Source organism: Bradysia coprophila (assembly GCF_014529535.1).
Source record: "Bradysia coprophila strain Holo2 chromosome X unlocalized genomic scaffold, BU_Bcop_v1 contig_20, whole genome shotgun sequence".
Lineage (NCBI taxonomy): Eukaryota > Metazoa > Arthropoda > Insecta > Diptera > Sciaridae > Bradysia > Bradysia coprophila.
In genome coordinates this window covers 2679189-2694836 of record NW_023503307.1, presented here as the reverse complement: position 1 = coordinate 2694836, position 15648 = coordinate 2679189, and the positions used below count along the sequence as shown (strand labels likewise).

General features: G+C 31.8%; 1 protein-coding gene across 1 annotated transcript; it reads left to right on the top strand.

The window, feature by feature from the left end:
• Positions 1-1672: 1672 nt before the first annotated feature.
• On the top strand, positions 1673-6132 carry LOC119068651 (achaete-scute complex protein T3-like). The gene is made up of 2 exons (XM_037172327.1): positions 1673-2766; positions 4986-6132. Exon 1 carries the CDS (start codon positions 2035-2037, stop codon positions 2755-2757), a length of 723 nt encoding a protein of 240 aa, XP_037028222.1. The 5' UTR covers positions 1673-2034; the 3' UTR covers positions 2758-2766; positions 4986-6132.
• Positions 6133-15648: the final 9516 nt, after the last annotated feature.

Genomic DNA, 15648 nt, shown 5'->3' with positions numbered 1-15648 from the left:
ACGAACAACAAACAAACATTTATTTTAAGATTATTAACTGCAGTAATAATAAAAAATGTGTAATAATGGTATGTGCGTTCTCTCTGTGTCTTCGATGAAGGAAAAACGCATTTCAATTGTTTTTGTCTTAACACTTTAGGTATTTCGGTAAAGAAAAAATGCCAACAGTCACACGCGTGTGCTATAAAATATCCAATTCAATGTAACCTTGTAAGTTAATTTCGTTCATTCGGGTTCGCGATCAATTTCTCTGAATCGGAATTTATGTGCCAAAAGAAACGGAATTTGTTGCATTGTTGCAAACAGAAGAAAGTCAGAATATTCTTACTAAGTCGATCGTTTCATTTTTTTTGTCGTACGTATTTTTCATTCATTTTTGTTCAAATTGAATTGTTTTAATTAGATGCACTGCGGTAGAAGTGCACAACTTTTGTAATTAATCGTTAAATCTCTATATCACTAAAAAAAGCAAATTCGTCCTTGATGACGAGGACAGGTCAAAACTAGTGAAGAAAGTTGAGATTTGAAATTTGCTAGATTCAATTTCTACATTCGATTGAGGTATACCTCGATTGTAGGCTACGGAACGGAACGGTCTGGCTAGTATGTATGTATATGCCATTAAATAACAATATTTGTATAATTTGAATAGGAAATACAGACGAATATCGTAAATTAACAGACATGAAATTAATAAAATCAAGAACTCCATCAACCCCTAACGTTGTTCCGGTTAAGTGAGTTCAGGAAATGAATTTATTCAGACTCGATGTGGTTAGCAATATTCAGATAAAATATAATAATTCCACTGAATGCATATTGCACCCCATTATAAAATTGACAAATAAAATTCTTTGTTTGTTAATATAAAAAAAAACCCTCCACCTGCAGTCGAATTAATGTTCATAACTTCATGTTTAAATGGTGCAACGATTTTTCGAACGCAATTTACGTAAATGAAAATTGTTTTTTCCCTCTCAATAAAATCGTCTTTCGTTTTATCCATTCATCAGCATATCCAAGGGACAACTAAACCAGACGATGACCACTTCTTACGTTATATGGGAAAATATTCTTCAAACATTTGATCTACAATATGATATTGTCCTGCGTGCACATGTGTGTATGTTCTGCCAAAGATAAATGAAGAGTAAAAAAAACATTCTTTAGAACCATCCCACTCTATTCCACATGTGTGCCAAGTGCATAGTGTATAAGGTCGATTCGGCAAGCTGCAATGCAACTGCAACTGCAGCACCGTACAAAAATCTTATTGAAAATAAAGACCAACAAAATTTCTTCTCATTCACTCTTATAAGCTACCATAGTATATTGCAGCTTGCATATACACACCTTTAGCCATGCGACTCACGTCGATGGCACGCGCTGTACCGGGTCACACGTTTACGACCCTACATCGGTGCACAGTCGTATAACATCGCTAATACCAAACACTGAAATTGTACCTGTGTGTGAGAATTTTTGAGCATATCATAGCATAGCCGTATACGAAGAATATACGCAGAACAATCCACCATGTATGCATGAGAGGGGATCGCAGGTTGGCATGCACTGTTTTATGGAGGGGATAGGGACCTCAAAGAAGCATAACATAACGTATAATGCAGAAGCATCGCAGGTAGAAAGTACAAAATACAAGGGCTCAACTCGAAGGGTTTCATTACGACAGTAGCTTCCGTCGAGTGCAGAGAATATTTTTTTATTTTTTCAATATCAGTTGTGGTACCAAAAGAAATAGTTCTTTTTTTCCATTTCATTTTGTTCTCATTCTGTTTTTGTTTCTTCGTTTGATACACCAGAAAGAAGGTTTAAAGTAAAAAAAGTGGTTCGATTGGACGATTTTGAAAATAAGAATTTAGTTGAAAACAAATTCTGTAAGACGAAGGTTGTTTTTCGGAAAGACATTAAGAATTTTGTTTTATAAAACAATAAAATATTTCGATAAGGACATTTGGTTAAAGTGAAAAATTTTCAAATTGAAAACTATATTACTACTCGTTAAGTGTAAGACTAATGGCAACAGCGGTTCTCCGTAACATGACACTAGGACAAAATTTACACATTGTTTCGAACAATTGTGTTATCGTTTCAAATCAACAAACACCGGTGATCATGCATCATCACGGCAAACGACCAATTGCACCGGCAACGGAACAACGTTCACATGTTATGGCCCAGCTCGATCAAAATCTGAACAAAAAAGCGAAAATGAGCTACACACATATGGGCCCATACGGAACCCAGCCGGCATCCGTACAGCGAAGGAATGCCCGCGAACGGAATCGTGTGAAACAAGTGAACAACGGATTTGCCAATCTTCGCCAACACATTCCGCCAGACGTTATCACTGCATTGACCAATGGCGGTCGCGGTGCCAGTAAAAAGTTAAGCAAAGTAGACACACTGAAATTGGCTGTTGAATATATCCGACGATTAAAAGACTTACTGGATGAAAACGATTCGGAAACGGGTAGCACAAGTACGCATAGTCAGTCGTCGAGTTCATCATATTATGCCGCTAGTCCAATGCAACATAGTCCATCGTTACAAAATTCAATACCTCCACCGCCGTGTTCAGAAGCATCCGTTTCACCTACACCCTCATTCATCTCAGATGGTTCGAATGGTCATTCCTATGTACAGCAGCCAGCCCAATTCAAATATGAAGTTTACGACACATACAATCCAGAGGACGAAGAGTTATTAGATTGTATTACATGGTGGCAACAGCAATGATATTAAATGGTGAGTTTTCATATTTTCTTCTTACTCTGTGTGTAGTTTTGCATTGTATGTGAGATAACGACAATTTCGAACGAAATTCTGTTGCATTGTGAGGATATTTTGTCAAAGATTTTTCGAATATTTTTTTAACCGAACCGAAAACACTCGATAAATGCCAAAATCGGATATTAAAAACTCAATGACTTTTGAGATGTACTGAAATGTTTGAATTGTACATCTCCTCTGATTTAAAGAACCCAAGATTTATAAGGAAAAATAGAAATTTCATTAAATCTTATGAATGCTTCCAATATTTGGTTCACAGGTAGGTAAGATATTGACAGGTATTACACAGGCAGTTCTTACATAAAAAGTAATGAGAAACTTACAGAAAAAAAATATCTTCCAACAAGGCACACTTTATAAATCTCTTTTGTTAAACATTTTTTTTTGTCATTTCCATTTTCAATCTCTATTGTGCAACTTTGTCCCTGACTAATAATGTCCTGTGATATTTTTTTTGCTTTAAAAAAGTCTCCTTTTCTGTATTTTCATTTAAACTTCTTTTTTCTTCATTTTCCACAGTTCTCTCTGCTATGTATATCGGGTCTTTAGTTTCATTTATTTTTATTCTGTTCCGTAAAGTCTCAGTGTGTTATGGCATCCCCTAAAGAAATCATGGATTTCTTACCTGACCAAATTCAATTGAATTTTTTTTTCTACTCTTTTAACTCTGAGTTATGTATATGTTCAAATTTATGTTGTGCATTAAATATTTTGCGTCTATTATATCATAGAGACCTTATGAAAGCATTTATAAGATTTTCGTAGCTGTGTGTATTCATATATATATTCTGTACATCATCATCTTTTGATGATTTTTTATGCTAAGACGTTGAGCCAAAAAAGCAAAAAAGAATGACGGAAAAAAAATCTTTTCAAAAGACGACGATTTGATTCTAAGATATAAATAACAGAAAAAAAAATCATTAGATTCTCTATTCACTCCGGATTGGGAATAATGTTTGTGCGGAACATTTTGTCATTTCTGCAATGTAGCGAATAATATTACTTGGAATTAAAGTGAACGTCAACGTGAACTTGTAACAGAACGAAATATTTAAACGCAATTTCAAAAACAAAACAAAACCAGAAGACATCAAAAATAATTATTTTTAATCGAACATCAATCAGGCATAATTGATACCTCGCGCAGCACACTCACCAGCAAAACAAATTTTTCCATTGCTACATGTTTTTACCTTCGCCGTGATTATTCGTAAATTGATAGATAACCAACAATTGAATAACCCGTCTTAATACCTCAACATTCTTGTCTAAATATCTCTTTCATTAGTCTGTTATAATCATCAATGTAAAAGAGAAAATAACTGCCCTATCCCAATGATACATCAAAATCACAAGAAAAACATAAAACTAAAAGAAAAGAATAAAGTGATCGAAGACCTCTTCGTCAATGGCATATTACTGGAGAAGAAAAAAAAAACCTATACCACGAGACCATTGATATGAAGATGTTGTGTCTAGAATATACCACGACCATGCTATACACAATTTTTATAGAGATAGTTTCACAGATCTCTTTTCGTATTATATTCTTTTCCCTCTTCCATCTGAATCGAATCAAACAACGACAACAACAACATCAACAAGAACAGTGCATACAATAATTTTTATATTCGTTTTTTGTGGTTGTCTGACTGCCGTGTTGTGCATCGGTTTATATGTAGTTCCTTTTGCGCTAATGCGAGTATTACATTGCATATAAGAACCAATTTTTTTCTTCTTCTTCATCTTCATCTCCTCAACATTTTTTAATATTAAAATAAAATCAGGTTTTTGTTTTAGTTTTAAAGTTGTTAAACTTGAAAAATCGATGCATCACAAAATGTTAATTCTTGTCAACTTATTTACACACATAAATTTTGTGATTTTTTTTTTTTTTTTTTTATTTTTTGCTTTATTACATTTTGTTATCTCTGTGCAAATATTTTGTATTTTAATTTATTTAAAGTTAATTACATACTTGTTATATGAAATTCTTGGTAATAAATCGTTCGGGGTTGTCATCGACGTTGAAATGAAGAACTGTTAGGTTTTTTTCTTTCGTTTCGATAATGTTAACATTTAAAAATTTTGTTATTTCCTTTCCATTGATACCAACACTATTTATGAGTTCAACTTATATCTAAAATAATTTTTTCTTTTTTTCATTACAGATTTGCAAACAAAAACAAAAAGAAACAACTGTACATTACAAGACTATAATTATATTGCACATAGGCCTAACAACAAGTGATTCCAGCAGTAAACAAATGATTGGATAAATGAATGGAAATCAAACACGAACATTCTAATTTATATATCTTTAATCTCCCGTAAAATAGTTATAATTTAGTATTCAGGTACAAATCACTTACTTCGAGTGTGTCAATCTAACTTATTACTTCACGATAATAAAATAAATAGTGTTTTAGCTATTTACTTGCATTTGGAAGTAGTTTTATGTGGTCAGTTGAATTAAATAAACGAATTTATATAATGATTGGTCGTCAAACAGTAATTGAACATCTCTGTGTGTAAATAACTGTTTGCTGATCAGTTTAAAATTTGAATAATTAAAAGAACCAGGAAGAAATGAAAAACTAGCCATACTAGCCAGTCCTGACCAGTTAACACATTATTTCTTAGCGATTGTGTCAAAAGAAATTTAAGAGAAAAAAGTTTAAATAATAAACTGAAAATGTACTAAAACAAAGAAGACAAACCATTTTATTTATATTACAAAAAAAAAATGTTATCTAGTCAATAGTTAGTTAACTAAGATATAAATTACCTCTTGTAAATTGTTAAGAGATGAATGAATGATGAAGTAGAAGACGAAAGAACAATGAACAGCGTGTAGCTTAATCAGTTTCGGTTGCATAAGTTATTTAATGAAACGAAAATAATGGGGAAACTCAGGGGGTGGGGAAAATGATTAAATTTATTTTTTCAATAAATTCCATTTTTTGTCAAATAATTAAAATTTTCGGATTTGTATTATCGTTTTATTACACTAATCATAGATTCAAATTTCATGTGATCATAAACACAAATCTAAACAAATATACTTCAACCAGTGCCTTAACGTTTGATCAAAAGAAAGGGAACGAATTTTTAAAGTGAATAAAAACCAACAAAACAATGTCCACAAAACGAATAAGTAAACTTTGTTCATTACCGACAGTGTCTTAGCGATAAATTCAAATATTGTACATAAATATATTTTGTATATTTTGTAGTTGCTCCGTAATGTTACATTATAATGATTTTGAATGTAATCAGAATAAAAATACGCAGAATAAATAGATAAGAACATTTAAATTTGAATTGTTTCATTCGGTTCGAGTGGGAAAAGGTTCGGCATAATGTACAAACAACAACACAAAGAAACGAACCGTTTCTGATATATTCGATGAAATTTAACCGTAAGTGTGATATTTCTGCTTACAAACGACAATACGGATCATGAAACTTTGTTTTTGAAGCGGAATGACAATATAAGTGATGAAAGTGTGGTAACTTTTGTCTTAAATAGTAAAATGTATGTTAATAGTACATTTTACGTACCAATGGGGCAAATGATGGTAATGGTGCTTCTTGTGGGAAATTTGCCGATCGCGGCGTAGCCGAAATTGGACATTCTATGTTTTTATCGTTACGAATTGGCAAGGGACCATTAGAATAACATATGAGTGAGTGTTAGATTGAAACGAATGAAGGAAAAATCATTGAGAATTAAAAAAACACTTTCACATAAAATTTGACTTTCTGAACCGGACTATCGCGACAGCCACACATACGTGGAATAGTGGAATACCCGAAATTATTGATTACTCGCGAAACTATTTATTATTGTAACGTAACATAGAACTTTAACATAGTAGGGTTGTTCATTCATTCATAAACTTTTCTTATGAATGAGAGAATAACATGTGCCAGACGCCTCATTCTTGTCAGAGGGTTGGTACGATTACCCTACATCAAAAAGCGTGTGATACATCTATCTATTGGTTTTACAATCACTCTATGAACCACTTCATGATCATACATTCAGGCAAAAGATGTAGCTAGACGGAAATTTTCGTATGGCAAAAATCTGACCAGAAACACAATTACGTTGAGGTGGTTCAGACCGTAAACTCATACAAACTATTACTTGAATTGAACAAAAAATGCAATTGAGCTACTCAATATGAAAAATTCTGATTGGAATTTTCGTAAGCCTATCAACAACTGCTACAATTGCAAAACTATAGAAGATATTTTACTGAAGCCTGTAAACAGACAGTCAACTCAAGCCATGATACACTAAATTCCGATATATTCCTTGACACTTTTTCGTTATAACTAGCATCATCAACTATAGCTGGCATCGCATCTTACATACAACGTCTAGTTTGTATAAGACATTAATTTTATTGCTTATTAGAATTCTATGTTATTTCAAACTCAAGTCAGTTGACTGTTTCTAAATTAAAATCCGTTTTAAAGTTAACAAATTCAATAACGGGAAAGAATAATCGGTCGATTTTTTTTACAAAATACTTGCTCCAGTCTTTATGGTCTCTCTTTGTACACAGCACCAACTATATTTTAACCTTCTGTTACCAATCTTATATTTTTAGTTCTAATAATGAAGTTGATTCTGTGTTTCGATAATTCTTAGTAGAACATTTTAATTATCTGGATCTTACAATTGCAGGCAGAATTACAGAAAGGTAACATCAATAACTGCACTAACAAAATCGAATTTCCGTTGCACATGTTAATCATCATCTGAAATTTAATTTGTTTATTCCAAATAATCGCATGAATGATCGAAAGAGTGTCACGCAACATTATTGTTTTAACGTATGTTCCAAATCAACCGAAAGGACAATGTTGGTAACGTACATTTTACGAATGTGTTTCTAATATTTAGAATTATTTCTCACGCCAGGTACATTATGGGAAATAATTGTAAACAAAATTTTTTTTTAAAATGTGTTGCATGCCACTACGAAATATGTTGATTGGATATATGTTATTCCTTCATGCCGTGAAGCGGTTTTACTTTTGGAATAAAATTAAATTTATGGAAGTGAAATTCCAACCACCTATCTCAATGAACTAATGGGTAGGGTATAGGTTTCGGTGAGCTTCTTCTACTCGATAATATTAGAAAAATTGTTTCCTCTTTTCCTATGATTAAATCTCCGCCTTGCGTGTCAAAAATTGTTATTCCATCCTAATAGTGCGATTTTTGGATCATTTTTTTGTCATAAAAACCTTCTTTTTTTCGATTGAATTTTTTTTTACATTAAATTGCCAGGAAATGTCTCAAATATACTTCCGTTTTTTACAGAAAAATTGAGCACAATTTTGTAAAAAAAAATGTTTACACTTTCGATGCACGTAATAGAGTAAGCAGACAATAGAATATCTGCAATACAATCACTGATAACGCTTCAGCCGCACCGAAATAACGATTTTGAAGAAAAAAAAAACATTTCCAAAATACAATGGATTGAAAATATGTCGAATTGAATGTAAACAAATAACGAAATTCAATTGATTTACTATGCCAATATATGCCAAACCAATAAATAAATTAAAATATTTTCTATAATTGGATGGACCCTCGAGACCTGTGTGTATCAGTTCTTTTTTTTATAAAATTATAATTGTGGTACAAAACGAATACGGTATTTGAGTTATTTATAAATTAGCTTTACCGGATAATAAAGTTTCAAAATATTCTACACATATATTGATACGCACTATACGAAGCCTCTTATATTTATAAGAGTTTATTCCAATGATACCTGCGTATATGATTGGGTATATTGGTTAACGTGTTATATCAATGGGAGCAATTTTATTTATGTGGAATAAAATCATCATGAAACAAGACCGATTTGTCGGCAATTTTGTATTTGATCTTTCCGAGTGGACAACGCGATATAATTTTTTTTAAAAGATTTTAAAAAGTGATGGTTATGGGCAATTAAAATTAAATAAAAATTTTTTTTTTTTTGTTTCGAAATCATGTTAAAAGTAGAGCTATTTTTATCATTAAACTTTTTTCTTCGTCTTCTTTTGCGTTCTCAGATCTAATTGATCAAATTGTTGGCAGTAACTAACGCCAACAAAAGCATTCAATTGACGATGTGAATTGGCGAATAATGGTTAGATTGATTCTTACTATCATAAACAGGATTTGTACAAGTCGTTTATTCAGGTAAGAATCTCCGACCACTAATTATAAGTCAAAGTGTTCAGATTTTGTCAATTTTTTTGGTAGGTCAATTTTTTTGATTTTTCTTAAGGAGGAATATGATGTTGTAGCGGATTTTTTTTTTGTTGAATTGACTTTGAATTATTGTTGTGTGAATTCATATTACCTTTAAATGAACATTTACTAACCTTATCACGGTTCAATCATCAAATCTGTTACTTCGTTTGTTTAACGTTGTCACGAATGTTTGATTGACGTAATCTTTTACTTCACGTTGACCTAAATCTCAATTTTAGCGCCTTTTTAACCGACAAAATATGATCGAACTATTACTAAACAAGGCTCTGATCAGATTTATTTCGACCTCATTTATTTTACGTTGAGCTGCACCTGAATATAAGATTCGGGCAAGCCCGATTCCCCGATTTCATCATTCATTTTTTAGCTAAAATTCATGTATTGGCATCTCTCTTGATAAAATCTTCGGCTTATGCCCCTTTTGGTAGCCAGTCTGCCCTGTCACTTGACCTGTTTTGGATCAGGATTTGCACCGAAATTTGCAACCTGACCCTGACCTGAAGTTACCAGATCTGAAATTAAAATTTCGGGTCCAGGTTGATTCAGGTTCATATGAGGTTCAGGTTCAAACAACATTTTCTATATTCTGCGAGTACTGAATCCACAGCAACAAGTTCAATTAATGACTGTTGAAACATTGGTACACACATTACGTATAACGTCTGGCTATCTTCAAGAGAACTTATTTGAACCATTTTCAATTCAGTTTTTTTTTCTCACGCTTCAAATCAATTTCTCTATAACATGGGTAAAGTATAAAATGATTTAAATAATTTTATTTATGCATCGACTTTAAGCCAAAAAGATGTTACAAAATACTTTACGATCAATAATCTTAAAATAAGAAGCGCATTCTGATTTTCATGGTTGAATTGTTCCGCCACCGCATATATATAAATAAAATTTATAATATGTAACTCATTTGAAAATGCTTTAGACCGTTTTGGTATTATACTGGACTTGGAAAGATTTTTATCGATTTTTTTATTACTTTTACCGTGTTATTTTACATTATTTAAGCTGCGTTGGATGGTGAGTATTTGTTTCTTTATTATAAGATGTTTTCGATAGCGCGCATATTTAACTTTTCAAATTTATTTCAGTTGTTTGACATTAATAATTGAACTTAATTGAGTTGTATATTATTGTTGAATTATTGAATATTCAAATATTATATGATGCTAGCGATTTGCGCATTCAACTGCTTGCAAAACGTTGTAATTGAGATGTATTTTTCGGTTGATTTGTGAGTCTATGATTTTGAAAAAAAGAAAAAAAAATATTTTTAATAAATAAATTTTATTTGTAAAGTAAGTTTTGGTTGTTGAGTGGTAAGCCGAGTATTTGAAAAATAAAGGCAGATTGTTACAGGGAGAGAAAGGTGAAATTAGACATGTTTTCTGATGATAATTGTTGTGGTTTGTAAATGATTCCAAACAAAATTTGCTTAGCAAACGAAAAACTAGATTTCTTATTTTAGCATTTCATCATTGTTGCCCGTGCTTAATAAAAATTTAGAAAATAAAAATCTAGATTTTCATTTGTTCAACGAAATTCTATTGGAATCAATTACAAACCACAACAATTCCCAAATCAGAAAACACCACAACAACTCCCAAATCAGAAAACGTGTCAAATTTTACTTCTCACTTGATGTACATACAGAATTAAATTAAATTAAATTTTTTTATTTAAAGAGTCGGTCGGTGAAACTTGTGGTCTCTCTGGATTTATTTTCGCTAGAAGGGGCTATGCAAATTATGGCTTACATTGGCACATTTTGAATGACGTGGGATAGTACGTTCGTTTTTAGAGTTATATTTTACGTAGGTCTTTGAAAAAGGTCTGACAAAGATTTTCTACTTAACCGACAGCGGACGACTATGTCATCTGTAATCGACAATTTTTTTTAACAAAATATTTATTATCATTCCTTGTTAATTCAGCGTGGAATACAATGCAGTACAAGTATGGCTTATTAAATTAGGTTTAAATTAGCGAAAGATCTTCCTAAATGTGGCATAAGTAACTAAATGTATGTGTTACAACTAATAGTACGAAGCGAAAGAAGTAGGAGATTCAATGAAAACATATCAAAAATAACACAAAGTGTTCTGCTGATCTTCAGACTTCACCATTATGTGCGGAAGCAAAAACCGGCACTAGAAAAAAGAGATACGAAAAAATGAAATACATCACACTGCTGGTTCGACTATAATTCGTTGATTATGAGTTATAAAAGCGAAAAGCAACAATGCCAAAAATTCACCAAACAACTTTTACACAGAACACGAATTGTGCTACAGATAATAATAATAATGACACTGCGAGTGTGAAATTTGTTGATCGGGAGCAATTAGGGTCTTTTGGGAACCGGTTTTTCTAGTATTGAAAAAAGGGGTTTCCACAAGAACAGATAATAGTTTTTCTAGCTATGATTGTTACAGTTTGAATTGTATACATCTATGACGCATAGTTGAATGTTGTTATTTGTTGGGAGGATATTATTTTGTTGGTAAAATATAACATCAGCGCAATTAAAACCGAAAGATGTAGAAGCTCAACAATTCACTGAATTACTAGCATGTATGTTAACTAGTGCTGGTAAAGGTATACAAAAAAGCGGTAATTACCTCTATGCGTCTGGGAAGAAGAATTACTCATAAGTTATTAAATGAGTAAATTGTACGTCTTAAAGTACACTCTACGCATCACACGTAGTATTTGAAGTTAAACGTAAATAGTAATTGTCCCATAGAGCCACACTCGCGAGGTGTCGATCTCATTATGTATAATTATGTCGTGTTTACTATCGTATCGGTAGTGCCCTAAGTTGTCTATGAGGCTAGCCGTTGTTCAACTGAACTTCGCTTCCTACAGGATCTACTACAACAGTTTATCTATTTATCTTTTCTACGACGTCTGGTAGTCTCTATATTGAGTAAAAGAATAAGGTTCGTGAAAAATCACGGAATTATTTTTCGAGTCTTGTGTCTTCCTACGTTTCACACAGACCTTTGAATTTACTTGATCATCGTATTCACAGGAAGTGGTATATTTAACAAAAAATATAATTCGAACAAGAAACGATATTAATTTCGATGAAATTATGGGTCTAGTAATAATTTCAATATTTACACTTAATTTTTTTTTCATTCTTTACCTACGAGAGCCCCAAAAATCGTGGTAAATTTTATTGATTTTATTTTTATTTTAAACACAACAAGATTCATCTATTTATCATTTCCGTTTATTAAATACTTCTACGTTAAATCAATGAATTGATTATAAGTTATACATTACAGTAAGTGCTGTTCTCACTAAAAAATAGAAATAAAATAATTTCACAACGATATACCGGAAATTTTGTATCCATCGATACAAAGAACCAATCAACGCACGTGCGCTAATGTCAACAAACGGCAAACAAAATCTTTATTTTTATCACACTTTTATGAAGAAATTTTTGTGTATGTTGATATTTGAAATACAATCAATTCATAAAAATACGATCAAACAGAGTCCCACCTATATGTATGTTATAAGCAAATGATTATTTAATAATCTGGAGTTCAATTTTTGATAGTAATGTAAACGAAAGTTTAGAGTTCTGTATAAACTAGGCACTCATTTATTTGCAATAACAACATTTTTGTGTCCAGAAGAGAAATGTAATTTTATCTTACAAACATTTCTGGTAAAAAGAAAAAGTTCTTCGACCAGAAACATATTTCCGCTTCGATTTCTTGTTGTTGATTTTTTTTCCTTAACTTCTTCTACTTGTGTTACTTCTTTTACCGAATTTTAATTATACATGCAAAAGTATGTTCTCGTGCCAAACCCCATATTGCATTGTATATTGTAGCATCATATTTTATACATTTTACTAAGTGTCAAAAAATGCATATAATATCGTTCATTTATCCATTTCTTTTCATTAAGAAACGAGCGCGTGTCATGTGCATGTTATTACTTTTCTAACTCCTTATTATTATGAACTGCAGATGAACACAATGTTTAAAAATTGTAAGAAAAGCAAAGCAAAAAAAAAGTTCACATCAAATTACATGTCGAAATCCAGTAGTTACGTCCTCTTTTTAATATTATTATAATATCCTTCCCCATGTATTTGGTTTACGAAATCTTACTTGCATACTCTACAATGACATATGATATATTCAAGTGCCTCCTACTTCCTTATCCTTAATGCTTACATTTTAAAATTGTTTGTATAATTTTACCATGACTATATCCTTATACAAGATTGGTATGTATGCGCTTAAGGAATATTTCATTTGTAAAAAAAAATATTCAATTATTTGGCTAAGAATTGCGTGCACTCGTGTAATTTTAATAATTCATAAAATGCTTGTTGCTTGCGCTCTATACAGTTTTGTTTTTTTCGGTAGGTAGGTATATGCTCACATTATTATTACACAAATTAGTTGTAAAACGTGTCTAATTGTACATTACGGCTGGAACTGTACCATTACTCCAATAAGATTTTTTTTCGATTAACATTTTCCGATCAATGGTTTACTTTATGGGCAAAATAATTTAAAATTTGAAACGAAACCGAATGAAGAAAAAAATCCGCACTTACCTTCCATCATACCAGTAAAGTTCTTAATTTTCTTTTAAGCGAAAAAGAAAACGTAATGTAACTTAAGAGTTCAATCCATTAATTCAATCATTTCATCATTGCAGACTGATTTCCGTAAACGTTTTTTATGAATTGGAATTTGTATCAAATATGACTGGTGTTCGGGCCAAATATTCCATTCACGCACAATATAAGGAACCCTTTTTTTCTCGCTCTCTTCATTCAGAAATCGTTCGATCAATGAACGCCACGCGTAAATTAACTACTTGCAATATGATATTTAAATGAAGGGTTAAATCAACATAAAAATTGTTGCACTCTATTCTGATGTATTTCAATGTTGTCAAAAAATCATTTCACTAGAAAATAGTTATGAAATGAGTTCGGGTGAATGATGAAGTGGTTGAATTATTTTTAAATTCAGCCATGTGCAAGGATATCCATTCAAGTAATATAATACACATTAAGTGACATCTTGCTGTTGCAACCCTTTTGCAATGCACTGAAAAACTGGAATTACAAACTTGATAGGTATATGAATACAATCGTTACAATGGTTTAGATAAATACCTTCAGTATAGTTGTAGCGTTGCTTGTAATTATTATATATAGTTACGACGACGGGGACAACGAAGGTTCGTTCTTTAGCAACAACCAAAAAGTAAATTCTATTCGGCATTTTTATAGAATATGTACAAACCACATTTTATACATTAGACATAATGCTCCAGATAATGATGCATTTACCTTTCATACAAAGTATTCATTGCTTGACTAAATTAATTTTTATAAAAACGGCAACCTATCAATATTCATAAAATAACAATGAGACCATATAACTTATATGTTCTGCACCATCCACATAGATTAGATTACAACAGAGAAGAAGAAAAAAAAAGTTTGAATAATAAAATCCTTAAAAGCCGTAGCGTCCAGCCTAACGTTTTTTTGTTATGCAATTCTTTTCATAGGAATCTATTTTTTTACCATTGTACTTTCATAGAATTCTGGAATTTTTTCAAAATAGAAATCAAGGTAATTCATCACCGCAAAATGCATTTATATCGTCCTCCTAAATGTCCTGCCCACTAAAAATTTTATCAAAGAAGCTGAACATTAAACCAATTTCACGTGTAAATGAACACTGATTATGATCGTCATTATAATGTACGAACGACCGGTCGTTGTATTTTCAAATGGTAAGTTCTGTTTCATTTTCAATACATTTATTCATAGGCAGTGGGTTAGTGTACAAGAAAAGATTACATGAAGAAATGAAGAAAAAAAAAAAACTTTAATTTCCCAAAACCATCATGTATGCAAGTCTGGATTTATAGAGAAAAAAAAACCAACATGCATTGCTTCAATGGATGAACATTTTTGATTATATTTTGTGAAGTGTTTGAAAAATGAAGGATATAGCACGCTTCGCGGTTTTGTGGTAAAGTTTAGTTTTGAGAAGATTTAAAAGTGAATTAAAAAAAATCAAATTCACAGGGTGATACATATTGACTTGAGTCAGAATCTGTTGATTTGTTTCAAGGTAAATAATTTGGGGTAGGGTAATCTCGCACACCACACAAATTCATGGTGTGCGAGATTCACATCTAAGTGGTGAATCTCGCACAGTCATGACTTTTCGTTACATGTCGTAAAAGGACGCATACTATGATCGCGTGTGCGAGATTCCCCGACACCAATAATTTTAATCGATGGGACAAGATATTATAACATCCAATTGTGGATTGGTCAGAAAAAAAAATGAAATGAAATGATCTAATGATCTGTTCCATTTCATATTGTTTGATTTCCGTTTTTCGGTTTTTCTTTCCATAAAAAAAAAACTGTCGTTTCTCTACCTATACTTAACCCTGTGCGTAAAGAATGAATATTTTTCAATCGAATTTATGCAGCGATGCGTGCCACACTAAACCATATA

What these genes read in the sequence shown, in the direction of transcription:
- LOC119068651 (XM_037172327.1), top strand. Translation starts at nt 2,035, where the DNA reads ATGGCAACAGCGGTTCTCCGTAACATGACACTAGGACAAAATTTACAC.